Here is a 27,937-nt window from a genome sequence, read left to right on the forward strand (position 1 = left end):
TAATAAATTAATTTTTTAAAGTCTCTCCTTGTTTAGTTACAGAAAAAAAATCACACTTCTGTTCTGCATATGACTGCGTCCTTCCTTTCAGTTTTCCATAGGCAAAGGATAAAAAGCCCATGCTCTTTAAACGGTGGTGTTTCTCATTTCCATATTCAACTCATTCCTCATGCTGCAAAGTTTCAATGGTGCAGGTCTACCTGTTTGATAATTTCAATTACTGTACATATTTCAGGTTCTCTCAAAAGGTAGGTAGGACTATCTTAACTACCTACCAGTTCTCTGTACCTTGATGTCCCACAGTCATCTCAAACTCAACTAATTTAACTGAACGCTACTCCTGACCTCATTCTGTGATCCCTATCTACATATGCACTATCCTCCATCCAATTACTCAAGATGAAAACAGTCTTAAAATAATTCCCTTCCTTACCCCCTTCCCCACAACATCTATTCGGTCACCAAGTACCAGCTATTCCTCTTTTTCTATTCCTAGAATACATCTCCTCCTTTCTAATTTCACTGTTTTTTCAAGATTGTATTGTATCTGGCATTGTCACTAAAATGATGTCCTCGCTTCTTCTATCATACAAATCATTCTTCACATTTCTACTGATTTGGTCTTTCTAAAACAAGAGCCTAATGGGGGTCTTTTTCATACTTAAAAATTATTTAATTCTTCAGTCCATCCTCCAAGATCAAACCCAACCTCATCAGTGTACTGTATGACCTTTTACATGTGTTTCCTGCTCAGTCTTTCCAGGATTGATTCGTTTAGATAATGATAACTGCTATAACAAATTTCAATGGCTTTTCTCAATAAAAGTTTATCACTTATGTAACTATCAGGGTGGAAGTTTCTAGTCTGTGGGAAGCTTTTATTCACATGGTGTTTCAGGGCCACAGGATCCTTTTGTTTTGTAACTCTGCCATACCTTAGAGTCTCATCTTCAGCATCAAGTCAAAGGGAGGGAAATGGTATAGTAAAGGATCACCTACTTCTTAAGAACCTTGGCTTAGAAGCAATACATTTGTTTCTTCTTACATTCTATTGGCTGGAATTCAGTCATATGGCCACATGTTAGTTGGTCACCTCTCAGCAACAATTCCGTACCAAAGAAAAGATAATGTAAGTTTTGGTGAACAGTAAATTGTCTCTGCATCATCAGGGGTACCTTTCAACTCTGTCTTGCTCCCTTTTGCACTGCAGTTCATATAACCACTTTTATTCTTGTACTACACCATGGCCTCCTTCGCATATGTTGCTGCCTTTTGCAGACAAAAATTTGGGAACCACTATTTTGCCACATAAAAGCACTTACTGAATGTTGGGTAGACAACTAATGGTTTATACTATACCTAGATATTTTCTATTTAAAGATGGTACTTTTCTTCAGATATCATAATAAAATGGAAACAAAAATGATTAAAACAAAACAATAAAAAAACACACCCAAAAGCTGTAAAAAACACAAGAACAACAAAAAGATGATAATGTACAGAGGGAAATAATATGTCAACAAACTTGGGAAAAAGGAAAAAAGAGGCAAATGTGGTAACTATTTTGTAAAACATGACAAATCATAAAATCTGTAGGGGCATGTAAGAATGAGGAGCTCCAATTTGCCTCTACAGATACCCAGAAAAATTGAAGACTTAGTGATGCCAATGGGGGAGGAGAAAGTAGAAAACTGGAAATTAAAATGAAAAATGCTTAAAACCTACATTCAGAAGCCTAATCACCCAGCTGTATTCACTACCCCATGGAGAGAATGTGGCAATGGTATATACAGCCCTAAGCTAGGTGTAAAAGAGTTCTTGTGTTTAAAATGGGACAGAAACATCTTAGGATTCAAATGCAATATTGGGGAGTAGAGGTTGAAAAATAACATTGCAAATAGAAGTTACTGGATCTCTACAGTAACTTCTTCTGCCCCTCCTGGAAGTAGTTCAGCAGTCAAGAAACTAAACGAACAGAAACTTCTGCATTCACTAGAGACATTGGGTGTCTACTTTCACTACTGCATAAGTATTAAAACTAAAGATAGATTTCAGGCCCATCAAGAAGGATAACCTAACAGAAGAGCAGCACTAAAATCTGAGCCCATGAGTTTTACCGCCTTGTAACATGAAAGAGAAGTAATTAGTGCCATGCGAGAGGGAAGAACACAGAGGAAATCTACCCCTCCTGACCTGAGTATCAGATGTGGGAAAGATATCTATTTTCCTAGATAGATACAGAAAGAGACAGAGATACAGATATAGATGTAGATAATAGATGATATAGAGATATAATGGTAAAATCTTTATAAGAACAGCATTGATTTCAGACAAAACTGACTTCAAAGGAAAATTTTTACTAGAAATAACACTTCATTACAATAAAGGTTCAATTCACTTGGATAAAATAACTACTATTAGTTTTTGCCTAATTACATAGCCACAAAAGACATAGAAAAAAGTCAAAATAAAAAGAAATTAATAAATCTATAATTACAGTGGGAGATTTTAATATTCCTCTGAATATTGATAGAATAAGCAAGAAAAAGAATTTGCTGAAGTAACCGCATGATTAACAAATTGACCTATACAAAAAAAAATACAATACCATACCCAACAACTTAAGAGAACACCTATTTTTTAAGTAATTGTAAAATACGTGCAAAAACTGGCTGGTACTTAAGTGCCATAATACAAGTCTCAAGAAATAATAAAGAGATAACTAGAAAATCTCAACTTCTTGGCAACTGTCTATAAACAGCTGTTAAGAAAGATATCCTTTCGGATGCCTTGATGTACAGTAGGCTTTCTAAAATAAGATGCAAATTTCAGAAGTTAAAAGTGAAAGCACAATAAGAGATTTATTAAAAATAAGACATCGTGAAAGCAACTTTAAAAACCAGAGGCCCACTAGATAAAAGAATTGTACCTTATTTAGCAGATGAGAGTGTCAAGCCACAATATATAAAAGACACAACAATCAGTGTGGGGAAAAAAAAATCCCAATCCAATAGAAAACTCTATTAAATATCGGGCATATCATAGCATAAAGTGGTAAAATGTCAAATAATTACAGGAAAAATTATACAACATCACTAACAAAATTAACAAAAACAGTAATACTGTGAATCAGAGTAGCAAACATTTAGAATTCAATTCAGGAACTGAAGAGATGTGGAAAAAACAAACACTCATACTTTATTGGCAGAAAAAAGAAAGAGGTTTTCTATAGTGTGTACAGAAAGGTATGTGGAAGGACGTCTATAGCATAATTTGTAATTGTAGAATTGGAAACCACACCAGGCTGATTAGATCAATGATACAATGTGTGTTAATGGCAAGGTGGTTTCCAACACGCTTCATTCAGAAGGCGAAGAAATCACATCGGAGAACAGCTTGTGTAAAATAATCCTATTTATGTAAAGAACCCTATGTAGGTACATATACATTTGTTAATATAAGATTATTTATTTAATGCTTACTCTGTGGTAAGCATCACTTTAAACGTTTTGTATATTTTATCTTCCTTAACCCTCAGAAAAATCATGAGGTAGATACTACTATTACACTCATTTTACAGATTACAAAAAGAGGCACAGATTATATGTGCACAAAGTCACAGAGCAGAGAAAGGATTCATACCAAAGTGGCTTGGTTTACTCCCTTCTCTTTCTTTCTTTCTCAGTTTCCCTTCTATTCTCGGAATTCCTTCCAACCCCTTCTTGTCTCCTCTCACCTACCTCTTCTCTTAGTAAATCTTAAAGTGTCTGTTAGAGTACATGTGGAGAAAAGTGGGTAGTGAAGGTAACGTTTCGCTTTTCTCCATATTAGGCTTTGTTGTTTGGAGATTATGTGTTAGTTTCGTAAATAATTTTTTTTTAAGTCGATGAATCCTTCAGTTCAGTTCAACAAAAAATTGTTTATTGGGCCTGTACGCCAGTCATGGGTGGGGGTGGAGGTGGGAATTAAACATTCTAAATACACGTGGTCTCTTTGACTCTTAAAAGGAGTTAAAACATCGTTAGGTGGGAAAAGAGGGGGGCAGGGATAGATGGGAAGAAAGGGAGAGGAGAGACAGGAGGGACAAAGAGACGGAAACAAGGAAGTTAAGAGAGCGAAGGAGAAAAGGCGCTGTAGAGAAAAACAAGCTCGCCCCCTCCTCGTACTCTGAACCGCCCCCTGCGCCCAAGCTTTGAGAGCAATGCGAAGCCCAAGGGTGGAAGTCACGGCCTTTGTGCACGAAATCTCCGGTATTTAGCGCCCGGAAGGTGGCCACTCCCCTCTCGTTAAAGACTTTCTATGTGCCAGCTGGAGTCGACGCCCCAGGAAGCAAGACTGCGGCCCGAAGGGAAGCCCCTCTGTGTACCCAGGATCCCGGAAACGAAACCAGAAACCGCGGGTTTCCCCACGCCGAGGTTGCTCAGAAGCCCGTTCCCTGGTGACCTGCAGGAAGACCGGGTAACCAGCCGCGCTCAGTCCCCCAGCGACCGAAGGACCGGGGGGCAGCCATCCGGCGCCCAGGTGCCCAGACTTCGTCTCACTCCGGGCGCCGCTGGAGAAGCGCAGGCACAGGTGGGCGGGAGGCTGTCGGGGTGTCCTCCGCGGGCACGGGGAGCGGAGCGCCTGGCGGTGGGGCTGTCGGGGCGCGGGGAGAGGGGGCGCCGGGCAGTGGGGCTGTCGGGGCGCGGGGAGAGGGGGCGCCGGGCAGTGGGGACGCGGGGAGGGCGGGAGCCAGGCGGTGGGGACGCGGGGAGAGGGGGCGCCGGGCGGTGGGGCTGTCGAGGCGCGGGGAGACGGGGCGCAGGGGAGTCGGTCGGTGGGGGCGCGGGGAGAGGGAGCACCGGGCAGTGGGGACGCGGGGAGAGGGGAAGCCGGTCGGTGGGGCTGTCAGGGCGCGGGGTGAGGGGGCGCCGGGCCGTCGGGTCGCGGGGAACTGAGGGTTGATGGGTAAACGTTAGCGGCAAGGGTTCCAGCGACCGCGGGAAGAGTCCTTGGAAGCGGAGCGGCGACTCAGCGAGGGTTCCAGTTGGCCACAGAGGTACCCCAGCCCCAGACCTTTCCACTGACAAGGTGTTTCCAGCCTGAAGCCGCCCTGCAGGCTCAGCGTCCATCTAGTACCGTACTTCACCGCGCCGAGAACCTGATCTCAGTATCTGCCCGCATGTTGGGAGGATTAGACGGCTGATGAGTAGAGCCTGCTAGCTGTCCTTTAACAGTACGTATAAACAGAAGTATGACTGGAGCTCCAAACATGCTAGGCACTCTGGAATACCAGAGGAAGTGGAAAGACAGGCAATTTCTAGCAGAGGCTAAGACAGACCATTAGCACAGGAGTACATCCGCCTGAACTGAAACCTGCCTCTTCCAAGTATCTGTGGACTCGAGTCAGTTTCTTCATCCACCTTGCTTTCTTGCCTCATCTCTGAAATTGTGTAATGATTAAAAAGGAGATACAAGAATTAGAGTTATTATGTTTACATATTTTAGTTGTCTGACAGTGTCCGACAATGCAGAGTACTCAGTAATTAGTTTTAATTACTTTTAATATTTGATAGTTTATGTTTCTCCAAGCTCACTATCTGACCCCCATATGGTTTTATTGTGGTTATTCCTGGAAATCCTGGCATGGCCACTTCCTGGTTCCAGGAACAGGCACTCACTTTTTTCTCCTAGTTTAGCAATTTGAGAAACATGGTTTGTACAGGAATCACTTGTATGTCTTAGTGTGAAGTGTGAAGTTGATTCAGGATTCACCTTTTCTTCCTTGAAATTTTTTAACATCATAACTTTCTCTTAATACCGCCCTGGCAAGTATAACAACTGTAGGTCTTTGAACACTTGGCACAAACACAAGGAAGTGAGAAAGGAATTGAAGGGATTTTCTGCAGCTGGTAGAAAAGTGGCATGGAAAATAAATGGCTAGGTTGTAGACTAAGCAGCCCTCGGCTATGTAAGGGAGCTGTTCTTTCTGACTGAAAGGAATGAAACCATACTGTATACATTATTGAGTCAGCAAGCACTTGCCGTCAGACAAAAACAAACTGCTCTGGCCTGGAATTCAGGTAGAGACATTAAATGTGTAAGAACTGTCCCCTGTACACCTCTCCATGCTCATGTCTAATGATCTCTCCCTCTTTGGCTCTGTAACCCACAAACCTTTCATTCCCTTGAATGAGCAAAGCTGCCTCCAGCTACAGGACTTCTATCTGCACAGTTCCCCTCTGTCCCTAATGCCTCACTCTCCCCTGGACCCCATACCCCAAACACCTCTGTTCCACCACCATCGACATTACTGCCCCTGTAACTCTTAGAGCACCATTAATTTTCTTCATAGAACTTGAGTCCCTGTAATAATGTATTGTCAATTGTCATTTTGTTTTAGTGCATTATGTGCTTTATACCTTCAGTCAACGTTCTTTGAAAAAGGCATGTGACTTTATATACATACTTATAAATGTATATGTGCTTTTTATGTGTGTGTGTATACACACTGTTGCACTTTCTTGAATAACTCTAAATTTAAAAAGCCAAAGCACAGTAGTTCATCAGTATTAACAACTGTGTTTTTCATTTCCCAAATTTTGAATTCAATAAATGTTTACAAAAAACTCTTGCCCAGCCTAGTAAAACCAAAGTGGCCTCTGGTACTTTTGAAATTCATGCTTTTTGCCTTACATAAGAAACCTGCCATAAAAATAGTCTTTCAAAAATTTTACGAAAACTTGACAATTTGTGAGAATGTCTTTTTTCAGTAAGCCAAGGATATGAATGCAAAGGACATGAGGCATGAATGATTTTCATTGAACTAGTTAGTGAACTGTATAACACATTAGGCAGATATTAATCTCTCTAGGTTTATGTCATTTATAAGGAGGAAAGGAAGCCATTCAAATTTGTGAGGGAGCTCTGAGTTGTCAGGAAAGGCTTTTCAGGAGTAATAAAGCCAACAAATGAGGCTAACTAACATAAAGTTCTTTTCTGGTTTATTTGTTAGTTTTGTAGAACACTTGACAGTCACTCTCTCAATTGGTCCCAATTGGTGTAATATCTGCTTTTTTCAACTAGATTACTTGAAAAAAAAATAGCATTACTATAAAATGCTATCCTAACATGGTTCTGAGCATATTTGTTTTGTTTTTTTAAACCTAAAGTACAGGAGTGGATTTTTATAGGAAGATACCCTGTTACCAGGTACTTTGACTTACCAATCGGCCTCAGCCACCCCACATCCATGCCCTATGTTGTATGTGTGGTATCCTGGTGTCCACAAATGCTCACGAACATCTTGGCCCGCCTATTTGTGAAAACACACCTGTTTTTGCACTCCTTATCTTTTAACAAATCACAGTTCAATAGATGAAATGTTTTTGTCGATAGATGTTTAGTAAACCTTTATATGACACAAAAGTTACCTACAAACATAAGCTGAACAAATGGAAGTTACTTCGTCTGTGACTTATTTCAGCCGGTGTCGGGATCTCCATTCCCCTTCATTCCCCCATTCCCCTACTCATGTCATTCTCACTTATTCATAGGGAGTTAGGGACAGAGAAATCTCTGATTGTTTTGAGAGTGGTAAAATTTTGCTAAAATAATTCAGAACATATATCCCCATCTGGAGACTCTGAGAAAAATGTTAACTGGTTTGTTTTTAGGCAATTAAGAATTAAACCTGAATAAATAATCCAAATGTACTTTATGCCTAGTTTATAAACACAGTTGATTTAGAATATTCCAAAATTAGGGATGCTTCCCTTGGAGTCCAGGTTTTACATTACTTTTTCAAATGCTTTTTGAAAACAGTAAGATAAAAATTTCCAGACCCCAAGAGATGGGTCGGAAGGTTTCACTGTAGTATGCATTATGGAGCTCTAACTGGATATCATGGGCACTATTTCTCTTTCTGTCTGCTGGTTGAGGTTACAATTATCAAGTAGCCCAGATCAGCAAAGGGTCTTACAGTGGTTGGTATATGATGCTTTACTCTCCTCAGAAGTTCCTCTTCAACAGGGTTCGGAAGAAGTGTGTAATAATCAGATTATAATTTGAAGTTGTGTATTTGTTTTGAACTAATGAGTCCAGTGGTAAAATATATAACATGACTTTGTTAGAGCCTTTTTTTTGTATAGGACAAGTATGATTTTCTCTATTTTAGAAGTCTTTCTGGGATTTGTCTCTTACTATGAGTAGTGGGAGGCATTATTTAAAGTAGCATTATCATGTTCATTAATTAGCTTATTAGTTCACCCAGGACTCAGCCCAATTTCCAAAACTGAGTGACATTCTGTCTCGTAGTAAGTCCATTAAGTTTGAGAAATCAGAACAGCCTTAAAAGAGCAGATATGAGTGGACAGGGATAAACATGGTGGATATCTTTATTCCACAAGTGCTTTATTCGACCTAGCATTCATACAGATACAACTGTCACCTAACGTTTTGCACCGAATCTGATGACATACCATTTTTCATGCTTGAAATATTATGTAATTGTGAAAATTTCCAAACCTCCAAGAAAGCAAGGACCCAGATTTTGTTCTTCAGTAGTTTGCTCAACAGATACTTATTCTCACAAACGTATAGTTTAAGACTCAAAATAATGTAGTCAAATAAGAAGAAAAAGAGCAAATAATGAACAAAGGAGCTCTGTTTTAAAGTCTGCTTAGTTTCTCTTCCTTGGAATTTTGTGCAAAGATTCTATGAAAGATAAATATTCTTGTATTCGTAATTGGTAGCCATTTGACAAAGGATAGAGCATATAGAGCTGAAATGCCTACATCCGTTGCTTAAACCCAACATCGGTTCTTAGTGTGAAGCATGTTGATGAATTCCCTCTCTTTCTGGCACATCCTTTCTTTCTGACTGGCACTGGATTTACCAGGCTCAAATGACTCAATATTAAGAAAAAAATATTTTTCATTAAAACATTTTAATTTTTAAAAATAAAAAAGTATTTTTTAAGTTATTTGAAAATAATCCCCACACACACATGGGGGTACTTACTTGTGTTCCTCCTCTGAGTATTATTGACACTTTGTCCTTGAAATGGGTGCCTTTCTGACATTGTAGGCAAGGGGAGAATAATGGAAACAATATACCTTAAAGCTGCTATTTAACTGGTTAAAGGTCATAGAATATTTTTTGTTTAAGCATATTACAGAGTGGTGTCTTTCGAGCAACAGAGGGCAGATTGAAAACTTCAGAGATGTTTAGTCCAGCATATTAATTAAGGTATACTACCTATTTCTACTCCAGAAAGTCAGCTTTTTAATTTTACATATATATCTATCTGTTAAAGTATTCTTGCAGGTATAGATTTTAATGTATAATCTCAGATCATGTTGACAAAAGTAATCATGGCATTTGGTATGTACATAAGAATTTAGTCTCCTTTTATAGTTCCCCTATAATAGAACCTAAAACATGAATGTGGCCTATGAAAGCTTTTAGCCAACTTTGGGTACCTATGCTTAGCTTATTGGTCATCTTATAAATTATCATAAAAACATACACTTTAATTTTTTTGCCCTTATATCCTGCGTATCTCCAGAGCAGTTGGTTTCTGAGTAGAAAACTCAGCTTACTATTATCCTAAGAAAATTCAGAAAGTCAAATTGGTAACTCAAATTTTTTTGCTTTGTTCTAAGTCCAGGTAAACCCATTCTGAAATTATTTAACCATTGCTGAACTTCTTAAGTATATATAATTAAGAGGTGACTATAATTGAAATGTTCTTTAGAGTTTTACTAGATTATGAAATTTCTTTCTTAAAGTAGGCAATGATAAAGAAATCAAAGGAGAGGAGGGGTGTGGTTTCCTCTTTAAACATATTTTAGATAAGGATATAGAGGCATCAGTTGATTTTATTTACCATTTAGGATGACCCAGTAGGACGAGTTAGTAAAGGGGCAGCATGACCCGAGAGGGCCCGGAAAGGGCAGGAATGATTCATACTGGTGTGTGTTTCCAAGATAAAAGAGGTAAGAGTTTTTGCCTCATGTGTAAATTAAAATTAACAGGCATATATATAGGGAGTTGGGATTTCAAGTGCAAAGATGGGGAAAGTAGTGACAGGTGGTAGTGAGAAAGTGTTTGATGGGATCAAGGCCCAGGAAGGCAGAAGTACTGAGTTCACTGTTTATTATTTTTCTGTCCTTGAAATGAGTGCACAAAGTTTTGGTTGGATTGTCATGGTGCTACAACTATAACAACTCCTGAGAGTGGGTTCTCTGGCTAAAAGTATGTTTTGAAGCATAAGCAAAGGATCATGCCTTTACAAATATACTGTCCAAGTGGGGCAGAACATGTCCACAGAACCTGGAATCTGGAGATACTTGCCGTAGTGTGGCCTGATAGGTAATCTGTCTGTGCATCCTGCTGAACCATGCCTGGAGCCCAGCTCTGAGGCCGGGTGCTGGAAAATATGCTCCCTTTATACTGTGTAGGTTGAAAGACTCAGTTTTTGTTTTTTTCTTCACCCCCCCCCCCACTTTTTTTTTGTTTTGAGAGGGCATCTCTCATATTTATTGATCATATGGTCGTTAACAACAATAAAATTCTGTATAGGGGACTCAATGCACAATCATTAATCAACCCCAAGGCTAATTCTCAACAGTCTCCAATCTTCTGAAGCATAATGAACAAGTTCTTACATGGTGAACAAATTCTTACATAGTGAATAAGTTCTTACATGGTGAACAGTCATCACAGAAACTTTCGGTTTTGATCATGCATCATGAACTATAAACAATCAGGTCAAATATGATTATTCGTTTGATTTTTATAGTTGATTTATATGTGAATCCCATATTTCTCCCTTATTATTATTATTGTTATTATTATTATTATTTTTAATAAAATGCTGAAGTGGTAGGTAGATGCCAGATAAAGGTAGAAAACATAATTTAGTGCTGTAAGAGGGCAAATGTAGATGATCAGGTCTGTGCCTATAGACTAAGTATTAATCCAAGCTAGACAAGGGCAACAAAACAACCGTGGATGCAGAAGTGAAAGACTCAGTTTTTAACTTGGTTACCATATGTGGTCTCAGGCTTACAATGTTTCCTTCGCAGCTTTCTGCCCAGTGGACCCTGTCCTCCCAAGGTGTTCAGAAATTGCCAACCATCCTGGGCTGACCCACAACTTGTGAAGTCCTACTCAGAACCACAGCAGTGGGGAATAGGGTCCAGAACAAAGGGTTAAATTCTGGAACACCAGATGCATACCCTATGTGTATGTGCAGTTGCAGATTATCTTGTTTCCACTGTTATATTCAACCTGTAAATTTATGGATGACATACTAATCTCAGGTCTTCTTTTTCAGAACTCTTCAAATCATGGACAAACAAAGTAAGTAATTTACTTTGTGTGTGCTTTCTTCCTCTAATGGTAAATCTTTTGTCAGCATGTTATTTGTCATAATATTTTATTCAGTTTCTAAAGGGATAGAATTTATTTTGTAGTGTCTGTGCTCCAGAATCCAAAGTCTAGTTCAGTGTTTTGACTTAGAGAAGATGTACACATATATCCACCATCACTAATTTTTCCTTTAAAGTTAAAAAAACCTTAGATCTAAGAAATTTTAGGCTTACTGAGAAATACGATGTGTAACTTATATTCCATTCAGATCAGTTTTTCCCTTTCTCTGTGCATTTTATATACATAAACATTGTTCAAATCACATTTTTTAACATAATAAATTTAATATGTCAGTCCATCGTAATAAAATCCTCAAATATGTCCTCAATACATACACATGTGAATAGGTTTAAATAAATACCAATCGTTATGTTCTGGCTTTTTTGTCTCAAGAAAATGCTGATTAAGATGGGTATTGACCAAGCATGTAATAAGAGACTTTGTCTTTTTAAAAATATTACATTCTAAAGAGAACAACAATACAATGGGGAAAAATTTGAAAACAAAATACTTTTTCCTGAAAAGATTTATATTCCCTATTTACCTTCCTTTGGAAACCAAAGAAGTGTTTCTCTCTCCACAATGTCAGCCTCACTAGATATATGAGATACTCATTAGGACCAGAAGCCTCAGTTTTCCTTCCTAAATTTTCATGATCTTCTCACTGTTTGCTGTATTACTAATTCTATTTGCAAAACCAAAGTATTTTTTAAAATTTATTTTGATATAATTAATGTACAATTATTTGAACAACATTATGGTTACTAGATTCCCCCTATTATCAAGTCCCCCCCCACATACCCCATTACAGTCACTGTCCATCAGCATAGTAAGATGCTATAGAGTCATTACTTGTCTCCTCTGTATATACTGCCTTCCCCATGCCCCCCCCCCCACATTATGTGTGCTAATTGTAAGGCCCCGTTTTCCCCCTTATCCCTCCCTAGTCCCTTTCCCCTTTGGTAACTGTTAGTCCATTCTTGGGTTTTGTGAGTCTGCTGCTGCAAAACTCAAAGTATTTTAAATGTAAAGTTATATGGTATTAAGCTATTTTATTTACTACAAGCTTTCAGATGATTCAAATCACTTTAGAAAGATTTTTTTGGCCATAGTCATAGTCACCTTTACACTCTTCAGCTTCATACATGTGTGTGTGCATATGTGTATGCATGAAGAAAAATAGAAGTATATATGTATGTATGAAAATACACATATATGAAAGTAAAAATAAACTGTCTTTACAACAATGTGACAGTCCTATGATTTTTCTAAGTTATTTTAAGTTGCATTTCACATATGCAGAAACCCATTCATAATTCATATGTGCTTTGGTCTATCTACTTGACTCCTTGCCCATTCACTTATTTTCTCTTTATGTAAATTATCCCTAAAATTCCTGAAACTAGGATCATTGCTCTGATACCAAAACCCCAGAGATTATGAAGTCCCAATTTCTTGAATCTATCAGCTCCTGGATATGTGTGTGTATTTGCTGTCGTTTAAACAATGGTACCTATTAAAAGGTGCCAAAGTGTGATATACCACATAAGGGTAGGTCTATAAGTCAAATTTGCAGTGTGTTTCCTTGAGAGCTGTTGAGTTTGATCCTGTCATTTCCAGCTCATGCTGGGAGTGGGGGCTTTTAGGCAGAACCTTGATAGCTAGAGACCTTGGAGCTGGGCCAATCAAAGCCAAGAAACAGAAGGGAATGATTGGGGTGGATGACTTGTGGTATTTTAGGGATCTGTGACAAATTGGCATATGTTGCAGTGTCTGTTCACAGAAAATCCCTGATTGAAGTAGAGGATTCCCTATTGCCTGAATTTTCACGATCATCATAGATTCCATTCATCTAAAGATATTATGAAGCCAAGTGAATGGAGGAGAAAGAGGGCCCACCATCCAGCCTCCCTGCTGAAACCACATGAGTCAAGTGGTCTTTGAAGGCCCATGATAGAGAAGTATGTAGAAAATGTATTAGATTTGAAGTTTAACCAACCTTTTCTTCTATATTCATGCTTTGTCCCCATGATTCAAAGAGAAACTAATTTGAATTTACAGCTAGCAAGCCATGATGACAGAGAGGAGAGCATGATTTAAGCATAGTGTCCACCAGACCATAAGTTCAATGAAGGCAGAGCCAGTGTAGCCCCAGAGCCTAACTCAGGGGTGACACAGGAGATGCTCAGTAAATATTTATTCTCTGACAGTATGGAGGAATGTATTTGTCAACAACTTACCTGATAAGGGGTTAACACCCAAAAATAAAGAGCTCACATGCCTCAACACCCAAAAAACAAGTAACTTGATAAAAAAAATGGCAGAGGATATGAACAGACAATTATCCAAAGAAATTCAGATAGCCAACAGGCACATGAAAAGGTGCTCCACATCGCTAATTATCAGAGAAATGCAAATTAAAACAATGAATTATCACCTCACACCAGTAAGGATGGCCAACATCAAAAAGACAAGGAACAACAAATGCTAGTGAGGATGCGGAGAAAGGGGAACCCTCCTACACTGCTGGTGGGAATGTAAATTAGTTTAACAATTGTGGAAAGAGGTATGAAGGTTCCTCAAAACACTGAAGATAGAAATACCATTTAACCCAGGAATTTTACTCCTAGGAATCTACCCGAAGTAAACAAGATCCCTGATTCAAAAAGACATATGCACCCCCCATGTTTATCGCAGCACTGTTTACAATAACCAAGATATGGGAAGCAACCTAAGTGTCCATCAGTAGGTGAATGAATAAAGAAGATGTACATATACACAATGGAATATTATTCAGCATAAAAAGAAATAAATACTACTATTTGCAACAACATGGATGGAGCTAGAGGGTATTTTGCCCAGTGAAATAAACCAGGTGGAGAAAGACAAGTACCAAATGATTTCCCTCATCTGTGGAGTATAACAATGAAGCAAAACTGAAGGAACAAAACAGCAGCAGACTCATAGACTCCAAGAAAGGACTAGCAGTTACCAAAGGGAAGGGGAGGGGGAGGGGGGAAGGAAAGGAGAAGGGTATTAAGGGGCATTATAATGAGCACACACAATATAGGTAGGTCACAGGGAAGGCAGTATAGCGCAGAGAAGATAAGAAATAACTATAGCATCTTACTGTGCTGATGGGGCAGTGATTGCAGTGGGGTGGAGGGGTACTTGATAATACCACAATATTGCTTATGTGAAACCTTCATAAAATTGTGTATCAATGATGCCTTAATTAAAAATTATATGTGTTTGTTGTCTGTGTTGTCCACTAAATGATTGATTAGAGAAACAAAAATATGAAGAACTAGGAGGTTGAACCATTTGTGCATACATTAAGGTTATTCATACCACATTGGTTAGCAGATAACAAAGTTTAATACATTTATTGTAATTAAGCCAGTTATGATTCTTGTCAGAATCAAATTGAGAATTTCCTATGGTTCAGCCTTATTGGGGTACTTCCAGAGTAAACATAAAAAATGATATTTAAATACTGAAATATATGCATTATTTTAAATGGTTTAAAAATAATTCTTTATAGCAATAATTATAGGTATCTTTAAAATAATCCATAATCCATTACCATCCCCACATCCAACTAATCTCACCTCTTTGTTCACAATCTATATGTGCTGTTTTAAACAATCCTTTTTTTCTAATACCAACAAATTCAAAGTATAGACATGAACACTTCATCAGGCATATTTAAGAACTAGAAATTCAGCCCCAGTTGCTCAACTATCTTACTTTAAAAGAGAATTTGTTTGAAACAGTTCTACTGCAAATCAACTCTGACAACAGGAACAGCTTTTGTTAAGTGAAGGATTCACTTTTTCTATTTCAGTGTAGCACAAGATCATACAAATGAAAATTATCTAAAGACAAGGCATTTTTCATCTATGTTTTATTAAAGCAAATATATGTTTACCTCTCCTTGAATTGCAGATGTGCAAGAGAATGCTCCTGACTCAGGAACAAATTTCCCAGCCGGGGGTCCTCCTCAGTATCCTACAGCAGCATTCCAAGGTAAAATAAGAATAAAAAAACAAAACTAATTGATTTTTTATATTCCCCAAAGAGTGCATGTTGTGTGTGTGTCTGTCTCTATGTGTGTATTTATTTTCATAGTGCCTTTTATTTAAAGCACAATAATGTAATTGACAGCCTAACTGTTCATGGTTTTTTTTGGACTGCATATTATAAAAATGATAAAAGCAGTTTTTATGGATACAGCACAGTAAAAACATAGAGTTAATAAAAATGATAGTTTACATTTAATAAGTGAAATATGAGGTTGTAAATAAGTTAAACCCCAAAATTTGCATGTTAAGTAAAAGATTGTATTGATTGTCCATCTGTCTGTTCTCAGTATTGGGATTTTCCGATTTTTCATATTCAAATATTCAGGTTTTTGGATTAAAAAACTGGGTGTTTTTGAGTCATGTATTAGCTGAGGTTAATCATGGTCAGTGAGACTCACAGAAAAGACATGACTACTTTAAAGTAGAAGCTGAAAGCAATAGAAATGGCTACCTCGCTCATTTTGATTTAGTAACAGATATGAAGGCTTTACTTTGTACACATGCTGAATCGTGCCTTGAACCTAAGAAAAGTAATTGAGTCATATCACTACATACTATGTCTACTTTTTCCTTTGAACCAATACATCAAAGACTCCAGAGGTTTTCATTTAGATGAAGTTTCAAAATTACTAGAATTTTACTAAATGGTAAAAGTTCACAGTGTACCCAGATTTGCAAGTAAGTAGGCTACCCACATGTTGAGAGACCATCCTGGAAACTTAGGATCAAAAGAATTGGGCAGAAGGATGTATTCATTTTGTATTCTACTCTAAACAAACAAACAAACAAACAGACAGACAAAAAACTGCTTGGAAGCTGAATGGCCATTTAATTCTCAAGCCAGAACTCTCCCAATGGGGCCTGGATCTCATCCAGATGCTTGCATTTACAAGATAAGCTAGAAAAGCTCTAAAGTTCTAAGATGATAATCATCAGAGGTACCTGCACTTAAGTATTATATGGAAGTCTTAAAAACACTAGTACAAGGGCACTATCCCAGGAAAATTAAAGCAGATGATTAGGTACTGGGACTCAGGGATTGGTAATTTTTAATTCCCCAGATAATTTTAATGTGCATCCAGGACTAAGAATCGCTGCTGTAAATTATATAGTTGGTGTTTCTAGAATATTAGCAAGTCTATAATATTCATCTAAATCATTTGGAGAAAGAGTTAATCTAGCCCATAGCTAATTAAAAGTAGGAGATACATAATTAAATTCATTTATAAATTGGGGACAATATTTTCTAATCATGTTGGTTTAGAGATTAAATGACAGAATATGTAAAACATTTAGCATAATGGTTAACAAATAATAAATGAGAAATACTTGCTATTATATTAATGATGTTAAATCAATTGAGTTTTCTCTAAAGGAAAATAATATCCAAATTTCATGTAATTCTACATGGTTAATCCATTGATTTGGGAGCTAATAAACTATACTCTCTATCCAAGCATCCTGAGAAAATTAAAATAATGTGAATAATGTAGCCAGTTAACCCACATCTCCTCATCCCCACTGGCTTGCCTATAGTATGATCTTTTCATTATAGCCAGTAATCTTTAAAAATGCATATCATATCACAGACAATATTCAGTGTCTACAGCTTTGGCTTCCCATTGCTTTTAGGGTTAAGGCCAAAATGCTTAATCTAGTCCCCCAGACCTGAGAGGCTCCCTTGCCTTCTCTTTAACTGCCTCTTAAGCCTGGTTCTGTGCCTTTCAGGTAGACTTAGCCTTTTTATAGGTTTGTAGAAGCTGCGTATTTGTTATTGTCCCAGGACTTTTCTCTGAAATGTTGCTTCTGTGCTACTGGCCCACTGAATGGCGGTCCCTCAGGGAAGCTGTCCCACGTCCTTCCCTTTCCCTCTCCCCAACCAAACAGCTCCCTTTAGTGTGTGTAGTCATAAAACCCTGGTCCCTTCCTTCAAATGCTTGTCTTGAATTCCAGTTAATCAGTAAATCACGCTGGCAATACAGATCCCTGGAGTGAGGGATAGAGTTCTATCTCCCATCAGGAGTCAAGGGCAGAGCTTGCATCTGTGTTTCTCATTTTAAATCCCAATATTCCCTACTCCGAAAAACTTTGTAAAATACAAATCAGATCATGGAACTTACTCTTCTGCTTAAAATCCTCTAAGGTGTGTCAATCACACTTGGAAAAAAGTCCAAGCTCTTTATTAAAGAGCTCCTAGATGAACTGCTCCTATTTCTTTACTGACTGCCATTTCTGTTGTTTCTTCTACCATGTTCTCTCTTTCTCAGACATGCCAAGTTCATTCCTAAAGCTGGAGATTTTTCATTTGGTTTTCATACCTCCTGGATCATTTCTCACCAGATTTTTACACAAAGCATTCCCCTTCTCATATTTTGTCTCAGCATAAATATTATCTGTCTAAATAAGATAGCTTTTGATACCTTTCCCTCTCCTTCATGTATTTTCTTCATCAGATCAATCTGAAATCTTTAAAGAAAATCTTTTCTGTCTCTCCCATAAGCTGCCTATGAGCTCTTGTTGCCTTACTGATACCTGTTATCCTCTGATTCTAGAACAAAGGTAGTCACATTATGGATCATCTGTAAATATTTAATTCATTATAAGAAGGAATGAATTATAAAAGCTTTATTTAAAAGATGTTAGTATGAAGTTTGGTCTCTCTTCTAAGTCGTTCTCTTTAATAGTGTATGCACTTTGTCATCAGTGTTCCATCAGAAATACTTACAAATTGCCTGATCAAAGTGTTAAATTTCGCATACTTTTGCTGTTAAAATATTGTGGAACACATTCCCTTGAAATTATATTCCATTCCTATGGAATTACTACTCTGTAGTCTATACATGTAAGCTTATAAAGTTTCATTGTCATCAGAAATTCACATAAAATACAGAGTATACATTTATTAAATTTATTCCTCTACTGTGCTTAATAAATACTTAAGACAATTTTGCCTATTGCAACTTTTTACCTTTCTAGGTTCTCAAATTGTATTTTCCAGGGTGCTAACTTGTGAGATTTAAATTTGTAACCTGAGTATTGTGATGGATTTTTTTTCTTTCATGTAGAGGATCAGGGTCTCAGGATAGGAACACACTGTAGATTAGAACTTCAGGCAAATTGTTAACCCAAACAAGTATCTGGACAGTACTGGAAGGAATGACATGTCTTCACCTCTACACCAGGGTTTCTCAACAGCAGCACCATAGTATTTTGGGAGGGATCATTCTTTTTCAGGACGCTATTCTGGCACGTCAGAGTATTTAGCAGCGTCTGTTGCTTCTGTCCACCAAATGCCAGTATCAGTCTCCCTTCCGGTTGTGACAGTCAAAACATCTCCAGACCTGGTCAAATATTCCTTAAGGGGACAAAACTACTCTTCATTCTGTATATACAGGAGGTTCCACTTGTTACAATTCTCTAGTTATCATTTTTTACAGAGTGCTTTGGTCCCAGAAATGTTGGCACAAAGCCTTTATTTTGGGCCTTCTACTCAATGTCATCTCTCTTTTGCATGAAGGCATCCCAGAATCTTTAAGTAGGTAAATCTAGATCATTGTTGATTTTATTTCACTCTCTTAGGTTTCAAGATATTTTTATCTGAGTTTTGAATGATAAGGGTAAGGCTTGAGCCAGCTCTATTCACAGCCCCAAACTCTCAAAAAAGAAGTGGATATGAAATCATAGATACTTCACTGAAAAACCACTCAAAGATAAAAACACAACCAATGCTTCATAGAAACAGGATTTCTGAGCTAAAATTTTAGTTAAAAGATAACTGAAAGAGTTTGTGTTTCCAATTTTCTGTGTAGTTACAAATTATTTCACTTGTTCATATTTCAGGACCTCCAGGACATCCTGTCTACCCTGGCCCCCAGATTGGCTATCCTGGCCCTCAGGCTGGCTATCCTGGCCCTCAGGCTGGATACTCATACCCACCAGCTGGTTATTCAGGTGCTGGCCCAGTGGGCTTTCCTGTCGAACAACAGCCAATGTATAATCAGCCAGGTAGACCTGCACAGGTACTGTGGATGCCAGTACCACTGCCTCCACCAGACTGCCCACCCGGGTTGGAATATTTAAGTCAGGTAATTTCAACACATAAAAAAACAAAACTATGCTTCCAGTTTACTTAAGGAGATTAACATATGACTAATTCACTAAAGTCTGAAATGGTAAAACATTTTTTTTTGTTAACAAATTTGTTACAAAATTTTAAGTTTACCTATTAAATATTGATAATTGATTATATGCATTCCTTAACAGATAACACAAATGTTAATTTGGTTGGCTTAAAAAATGTGATATATACTTAACACAAATTCTTCTAGGTCAGATTTACTTTTAAAGCAAAATACAAATGTCTTGGAAAATTGTGTCTCCTATGATTATCATCTGTGATTAAAAAGCCAATAACTTTATTAAGCACTACTTTCTAGACTTTGTTCCTAAGTATAATACAAGTAGTAACTCATTTAGTCCTTTTAGAAACTGTCATACAGGTGCTTTAATTACCAACATTTACAGAAGAGAAAACTGAGGTCCAGCGAAGTTACATAATTTATTTAGGATCAAACTGCTAAGGAGATAGGTATGGCATTTTACTTCTGGAACCTTAGTTATGGATACTGTGCTTTGTAAGCCCAACACTGAATAATATCTAAGGAGTTGGAAAGAAGCATCAAACTCAATTTAGTACTGAGCTTCAACAATTGTACCAAAAAAGGAGTTAGTATTTTGTGTATAACTCACTTTTTAATTATAATTAATAAGGTTACATGTTTATAATGCTTTTGTTATTTGGAAGACCCAATTTTATTAATGCTACCAAGGAGGGAAAAAACCTCCTGGATTTTTATTTATCACATGATAACTTTATCTCAGCAATGTGAGGTCTAGTGTTTGTTGTTAGAAATCTGGTAAATAAAGTAGGAATATGAAATTCTATGTGTCTTACCTATAAACAAACAAGCAAATATTCCTGTGATATTGACTATTTTCAGTAAATACATTGTCTCCCTGGCATGCTGCATGAATGAATTTAATTTCCCACAATGCACTTGGGCAGCATTTTTATAAGAACTTTTGGTAGTTCATTAATTCTCTAGTTTTTTTTAATTAGGCCTTACAGAAATACATAAGGGAAGTTATCACCTCCTATAAATGATGATGCCAAGTACACATAAAAAGAAACATGTTTAGATTTGTAGAGAGAGCTCTTCAAGTGGATGAAAAGGCCTTAATATTTTTTAAGCACTTCCCAGAAGGAGCAGTTTTTTCTAGTTCTTACAGGAATTCCGATTTGACCTGAATTTGCCCACATTAGTACTGAATACATTGTTTATTTTTCAATTAAAAATATGTTAACTTTGGCTTTATTCTTTTCTAGGCATAAAAGTTCAGAAGTATTTAAAAATGTATTTTAAGTTTACATATTAAATATTGATAATTGATTATATGCATTCTTTAATAGATAACACAAATGTTAATTTGGTTGGCTTAAAAAATGTGATATATACTTACAGCTTAATTTTTTTTTCTACTGTAACAGATAGATCAGATACTGGTGCATCAACAAATTGAGCTTCTGGAAGGTATGTATTCATCATATTGATCATATTTCTAGAAAGAGAAGACATTTATGTAGATAAGGCATATCAACAACCAAAATATAATACTTCCACTGATGTAGAATGATTAAACCTGGTTATTTACAAATGTCTCCCTTCTTGATACAAAAGAATGATGATTATCAATAGCTTATTTCTTGAAATTAAGAGTCAAATGGTAAAATAGTATTACTGTGGTTATTTGTCCTCATGATATAGACCCTAACTTAGAAGGAAATCAGTCAAAACTTCCTTTGCTCTCGCTTCTCTCTGGAAATCACTTCAGTGCTTCCATCACTTTTCCTGAATTCTATCACCTTAGGTGTTTTCTTATGTTTTCCCTGAGATTGTACAGGGCCACATGCAGTAGTTTGGTTATCTTAGCATATCTCCACATCAAATAAACATCTTGAGTTTGGATGCGTATGCTTTGGAAAATCACATTCCTGCCCACACTTCATCATGGGAATTGAGGTGAACCTGTAGAACCATTGTTCCACGGGCTGTGGACTGTCACCTTGGATGCAGGGCTACTGCAGTGTTAGAGGGCATTGACCAGCAGGCCTAGAGTTGGACTTCTAGAACAGCACTCCAGTGAATGGGGCCTGACTCCAAAGGATGTTTCCTTGGGCCCAGTGCTCCTCAGGTGCAAGAGAAACTTGGAAGCCACTAGATGTTTCAGGACTCCTGTCAGGGGAAAGCGTACCTGGATAGGTTCATGAACCATAGTGTCTTTCTTCTAGATATAAAGAGCTTAATGAGAACTACACTGGTTTTTAGAATATTATCAGCTAAATCCTTCCCCTCTTTGCAAAGTTCCTTCCCACTGGTAGAAATTATAACGTGAATTGTACTAGTAGAGATACAGTTTTGGTTAGAATATGTAATTGTTGCCTATTATACATTGAAATTAATTATACATTGTGAGGTATTTATAATGTTCTCTCTTTTTTTAGTTTGTTTATAGTTTTCTCTGTTGTTTTATAATTTGTAATCTGAATTTTAAAAAAACTTTTTTTTAGGGAATTTATTTTTGACATAAATCCTAAAAACCAGACATTGTACATTATATAGCATCCCATTAAAAATTATGTTTCACATATTTTTGTGAAATACGTATGTATTAATTATTAATTATTAAATAATAAGCAAGTTCCAAATTTAGTAGTTATTAATGCTTCATTTTTTTTAAAAGGGAGGTCTTTTATTTTCTTTTGTCTCAAACTGAAAGTCTATGTTTTAACATCATGAGTAGTATAAAGAGATGGAGATAACTCAGTTTATTTTATGTCAGGCACTTATGTATTTCACTGTTCAAGACTTGATAGACAATAAAGATACCTATAGAATTATTTTATTTGTTTTCATTTTCTGTGTAACTAGAAGGAAATAGATTGTGTAAGTCCATTGGTCTCATTTCACACATCAGCAAAGTGAAGAATTTTGAGATAAAAGTACTTAGTGAAACACTTAGGTGATAGATTCCAGGCCATTAATCAGTTTAATATTTTTCTCACAAAACATTTGACTGGCAGATGTTGAGGTCAAGGGTGATTTTTAAAAGGAGGAGTCCAGGGCCTGTCTGAGTCAGAGCAAAGATACTTAAGGGAGGTCATTGATGATAGAATTGTGAAAGACATCTGTCTGGCTGAAAGTCTATCCTGTAGATATTAGAGAGTAGTTTTTGTCTCCATATACATCTTTGAATCACTCATTATTTTGGTGGCTTCTTGACATCTATGACCCAAGTTAGTGGGGTCATGGACTTACAGGGCCATTAATTGCTCCTTGGCTCTAAGAAAAGGAAAGGTTTCTAATGAGTAGTTCAGTACCCATCTCTCCTTTCTGAACCAGTTCTTCATAAGCAAGAGTTCCCTGGGCTCATGTGATGTTTTTGTTCACCTTCCATTTTTTTCTATCTCCCTTTTTGTTTGTGTCCATTGACAGTATGCCCTCTCATCACCTTACCTTATGTAATAAAAAAAGATAAGCCACAAATATGGTATATAAAATAAAATCTGAAACCAGTATTTGATAAAATTTTTCATGAAGCATAAACAGAGCAATCATCTTGTATCCTGTTCAAAATTGAGTATATGAAAACTATACTGAGCAAGTAGACACTGTCTGCATACACCAGCAGGACAGTGGCCATCTAGCACTGCACATTCCTCAGCAAGGAAGTCTCCCTTTCTGCTGTAGGTCTGTGGAATTAGGAAGATAAGAGTTGTTTTCTTTTCCATGTCTCACAAAGGGACTCTTTTTATCTATACCTTAATACCCTCTCCTCCTCCCACTTTGCCTTTTTTCCTCTGAATCATCTCTAAAACACCTTTCTTTTCCTACCTGTGTATCTTGAAGCATCATCTAAAAATGGTATAACTAGATGTTATAGTGTCTTAGGATAGATTCAGTGTTCTTTTAACATAATAGTCATAATGATTCTCTTTTCTTTTTTAGTCATAACAGGTTTTGAAACTAATAACAAATACAAAATTAAGAATAGCCTTGGACAGATGATTTACTTCGCAGTCGAGGATACTGATTTCTGTACTCGAAACTGCTGTGGGTCTTCGAGGCCCTTCACCATTCGGATTCTTGATAATTTGAACCGAGAAGTCATGACCCTGCAGAGGCCACTGGCATGTGACAGCTGCTGTTGTCCTTGCTGCCTTCAGGAGGTCGGTGACCGCTACCGGGGTCCTTTGCAGAGTGGTGCAGCAGGAATTTTTACCCTTTCTTTGAACTTACATAATCAAATGAGACTTCAAGGAAAATAGGTCCATGAGCTATTGGTTTATGCTTGGGAGTAAACTGTATGGGATGGAAGGCAGATAGATGAAAAACAGTGAGCAGTTGACCCCCTGTTCCTGGGTGGTGTTTCTTGTGGGGCTGAACACCTGGTCAGAAACCAGACTTCTTGGTCTTCATGAAAAGCTGAGACAATAGGGCCCTTTGGTCAAGTCCCTTCCCTGAAATGATCGATAAGAGGCCTGGCCAATGCCAGACCAGGAGCACTACGCAGAGTATCCTACAATGTGATACCAGGAGCAAAAGGACAGAAACGTGAGGAAAAGAAGAGATGTGTTCATCTATAATTTTTGGCCAACCTACTAAGGAACAGACCTAGGAGAGGCTCCTTCTGAAAAAATCTCAATTCCTTTGTTTTTCATTTTGTCCATTAAAAGAGCCAATATATTTGAGGCCTGGTAATAAATAGGCATACACTGGTTGTGAGTACCTTTACCTCTATTTAAAGACCCAACTGTTTTTTTCATATTACTTGACAGCCACTGATAGAGAACATGGATCTGAGGAGATACCAGGACACAGAGAGTTTATAGGAAAGTGGGCCTTTGCCTGTATCCCCAATGACCTGAGACCAGCACTGCTGGGTCACTGAGTCATTCCATACAGGTAGCTATGAGATCATGACAGACACTTGGAAGCACATAGATATTTGAAGTCTAATACTGCACTTATTTTAAAAAGATAACTGAAGCTATTCATACTGAATTACTTTGTTTTCCATATCATTTGGTAGTTATAATAATTTCTATCTAGTATGTAAGGAAACACGAGTTTGATAGAATTGCTGTACAATATAAAGAGCATATTAACATACATTATACTATTTGATCATAAAAATTGGACCTAGGAAGTCCTCACTTACAGATGAGCACACAGAGACGCACTCTCAAGGTCCCTCAGCTAAGTACCCAAGCCAAGATTCCGGGCCCCATTTTCTTGTTAGTAGAGCAAAATTGCCACTTATATTTGAAAACTGCACCACTGATCAGAGCTGCATTCCTAATTTAAGCCACTGTTTTAAAAGAGTTCCTTAATCATTTAGACATTTTTCATAATTTCAGATGGAAATTTTAAAAAAGGATGAGGCTAGTAGAGCAGAGCTCTAGGGTGGTAACTATGCATGCAGCCTACCTGAGTTTGTGTCTCATCTTTTCCACTTTGCAGCTGGGAAATCTGATACAAATTAATTAACTTCTCTGTTCTTCAGTTACTTCTGTAAAAAAAGATAACAGTACTAACCTGGTAGGGATGCGATGTGAATTAAATTGTGGTTAAAATAGTGCCTGACACTTAGAAAGTGTTCAAATGATGAGTTATTATCAGACATTATTATTATGACTTATATATATTCTTTTGCTTTTGTAGATAGAAATCCATGCTCCTCCTGGTATACCAGTAGGTTATGTTAATCAGATGTGGCACCCATGCCTACCAAAGTTTACAGTTAAAAATGAGAGGAGAGAAGACATACTAAAAATTATTGGCCCATGTCTTGTGTGCAGCTGTTGTGCAGATGTTGATTTCGAGGTAAGAAATGTGTTAACATTTATGGGCTTGCTTTTCTAATGTGAGAATAATATAATTTGACAGCATGATACAAATATATTAAATAAATATGTGTATCCTAACGTCTCAAGAGGGAGACGGTGTGCTTATACATTTGACTTTGGTCAGAGAGGTGTTAATTGCTTAGATTAATTGTCAGTATTGATTATGCTAAATGGGAAAAACAGAAGCAAAGTCTTATAGTCAAATAAATATAAGCAGAGCATCTAACATTTAATCATGAGGGTTTCCTTATGGAAGCACTACATATTTACCATTTAAAGTAACCCATTAACCTTGTCATCTAAGTCTGATTGCCAGAGCATCTGGATCCTTCCTTAGTCTGAAACACAGGCTGAGAGTGCCCTCAACCCTCTTCAATAAGTTCTAACATCTTGGAGTTCTTACAGAAAGCTCACTTACGCAAAGAGTTTTAAGAAAGATCATGTAAGACATACAATCCAGTTAAATAACTAGTTATGATTCTCTTGGTTTCTCCTTTATCCTTATATTAAATTGACCAATGTAAGCCACAGTGTATCAGTGTTATTTACTACATGCAGGAATTTCATCACAGCAGTTTTTCAACAGATGGCTTAGCATCATAGCCCAAATAAATGTCTTTAATCCAGCTTCATCCTTATATAAAACTGCCAGGCTTCTCTAGTCCTGATTTTCAGTTCCTCTGGTAGATCCCAGTTACATAAAAATGAATCCATTCCCTCACTGACTTCAGAGTCTAATGAGAGAGAAAGGCAATTGATAAGAAAACACATGTGATGTAATAGAGATTTTTATAAAGACTAGTAAAGGGATATGCATTGTGTGTGTGTCAGAGGAGGATGTAGACTATGTGTTTGTAAAGGCTTTCTAAGTTCGTGTGTAATAACAGCTTTCTGTGTAAGGGCTGTTGTTCTTTTGTCACCTGGGCTCTGTGTGCTGATGTACAATTTGGATTTTTGCATTTATATTCATATTGTGAGATGAACCTATTAATTTCTTTTTAGAATACCTCTACCAATTATATCAGTTTATTACTTCCAGAAGTTGAAATCATTTTATTGTAAATTTTCTGTTTTTAAAATATTATCTAGAATTTAGCTAAAAATTATCTAGTTCTGTTAACTTTTCAGTCATAATTCATATTTCTGAATCTTTCAGTAAAAAAGTTGTATGTTCTACTCTACACAATTTTGGTGAATTTCTAAATTTCTTCCTATAGGAATCACAAGGGGGCATGCTAACATCTGTTAGGTCTAGTGGTAGGATTGTGGTGGCTGATAAATTCTCTTTTGCCTATTTAAATTTAAAAATGCTTCAAAAAATAACTAAGAAAAAACCCATAAGGTTTCATTACTAGCTTCAAATGCTTAGATGACAGCTGTTAGTAGGTAAACACTAAGGTGTACAAGAAGGAATTTGTATTAATCCATTTTGCCACAATTGTGTTGCCTAACAAATAATCCATAAAGCATACTGGCTTGGAAAATAGGCACTTATACTCATGCTTATGGGTCTTCAGGTCAGCTGTGCCTCAAGGGATATACCTTGGTGCAGCTAAATGACTCTGACTTAGCCTGTTAATTGGTCTCAAGTCTGCCCCAGGTATGTGTCTTCTGGAGCTGTAGCAAGAACAGCTTATTTGGATCATGTTTTTCTCTAGTGGCTGGTCACTGAAGAGCAAGAGCCAGGCCAAACAGCTTAGACATGTTTAAGATCTCTGCTTATGCCACATCTCTCTAATTTCCACTGGTCACACAAGTCACATGGCCATGCCTAATTAACAATGTGCTGGAAGTGTACTGGGCCTACAGTGGAAGTGAGCATGAATAAACGTTGGAGAACAGTACTCCAGACTGTCACTGTTTTCATATCAAGTTTATGTCACGTTTTTTAAAAGCTGATTCACCCATCCCTAGTAAAGTGTGTCAGCTGGTTTTAGTTTCCCCACGTTTACTAGTTGTTCCCAACCCGAGCGAGGGCTTCACAGCAGGCATGTGGTTCTTTATGCTGTCAGTCCCCTCCATGCTTCTGAGCCGCAGACAAGGGAGGAGAAACGAAGAGATATGGAAGATCTGAAAGGACCAGCCAGGGGACTCAAGGCGTAACAGCGCAAGAGCAATGCCAAGAAGGCACTTCTCGAATTTATTGAATAAATGAACTTACAATGAACTCAAACATCATTATCCAGCCTTGAGTCTAGCCCAAGGATGCAACGCTTCTCAAGGAAACCAAAACTGTGTGAAGGTGGCTCCGAGCCATGAGAACTGCTTTGGTTCTCATCACTCAGTACTTGATTACACATCAACAGAGTGTGTGGGAAAAACAATCAAGTCATGTGTGCTTATACATTTGATTTCTACCTTACTTGAATTATGTATTAACCTCATCAATCCCACACGTGCACTTGAAAAGGACACTTTTCTTCCTGGTTTGACACAATGTACGTGGGCATACCGTGGTGAGTGTGGGCGA

The 27,937-nt window shown here is 37.4% G+C and overlaps 1 protein-coding gene across 1 annotated transcript in view; it reads left to right on the plus strand.

Moving 5' to 3' along the window:
- Positions 1 to 4,047: 4,047 nt before the first annotated feature.
- LOC108390996 (phospholipid scramblase 1) overlaps positions 4,048 to 27,937 on the plus strand; it is a 28,125-nt gene continuing 4,235 nt past the window's right edge. The window contains exons 1-7 of the mRNA XM_073232233.1: positions 4,048 to 4,572; positions 11,321 to 11,346; positions 15,364 to 15,444; positions 19,341 to 19,585; positions 21,049 to 21,091; positions 23,567 to 23,787; positions 25,283 to 25,444. Of these exons, the coding sequence (XP_073088334.1) occupies positions 11,334 to 11,346; positions 15,364 to 15,444; positions 19,341 to 19,585; positions 21,049 to 21,091; positions 23,567 to 23,787; positions 25,283 to 25,444 (765 nt within the window). The 5' untranslated portion in view covers positions 4,048 to 4,572; positions 11,321 to 11,333. The remainder of the gene's footprint in view (positions 4,573 to 11,320; positions 11,347 to 15,363; positions 15,445 to 19,340; positions 19,586 to 21,048; positions 21,092 to 23,566; positions 23,788 to 25,282; positions 25,445 to 27,937) is intronic.

Source organism: Manis javanica, chromosome 3 (genome assembly GCF_040802235.1).
Source record: "Manis javanica isolate MJ-LG chromosome 3, MJ_LKY, whole genome shotgun sequence".
Classification (NCBI taxonomy): domain Eukaryota; kingdom Metazoa; phylum Chordata; class Mammalia; order Pholidota; family Manidae; genus Manis; species Manis javanica.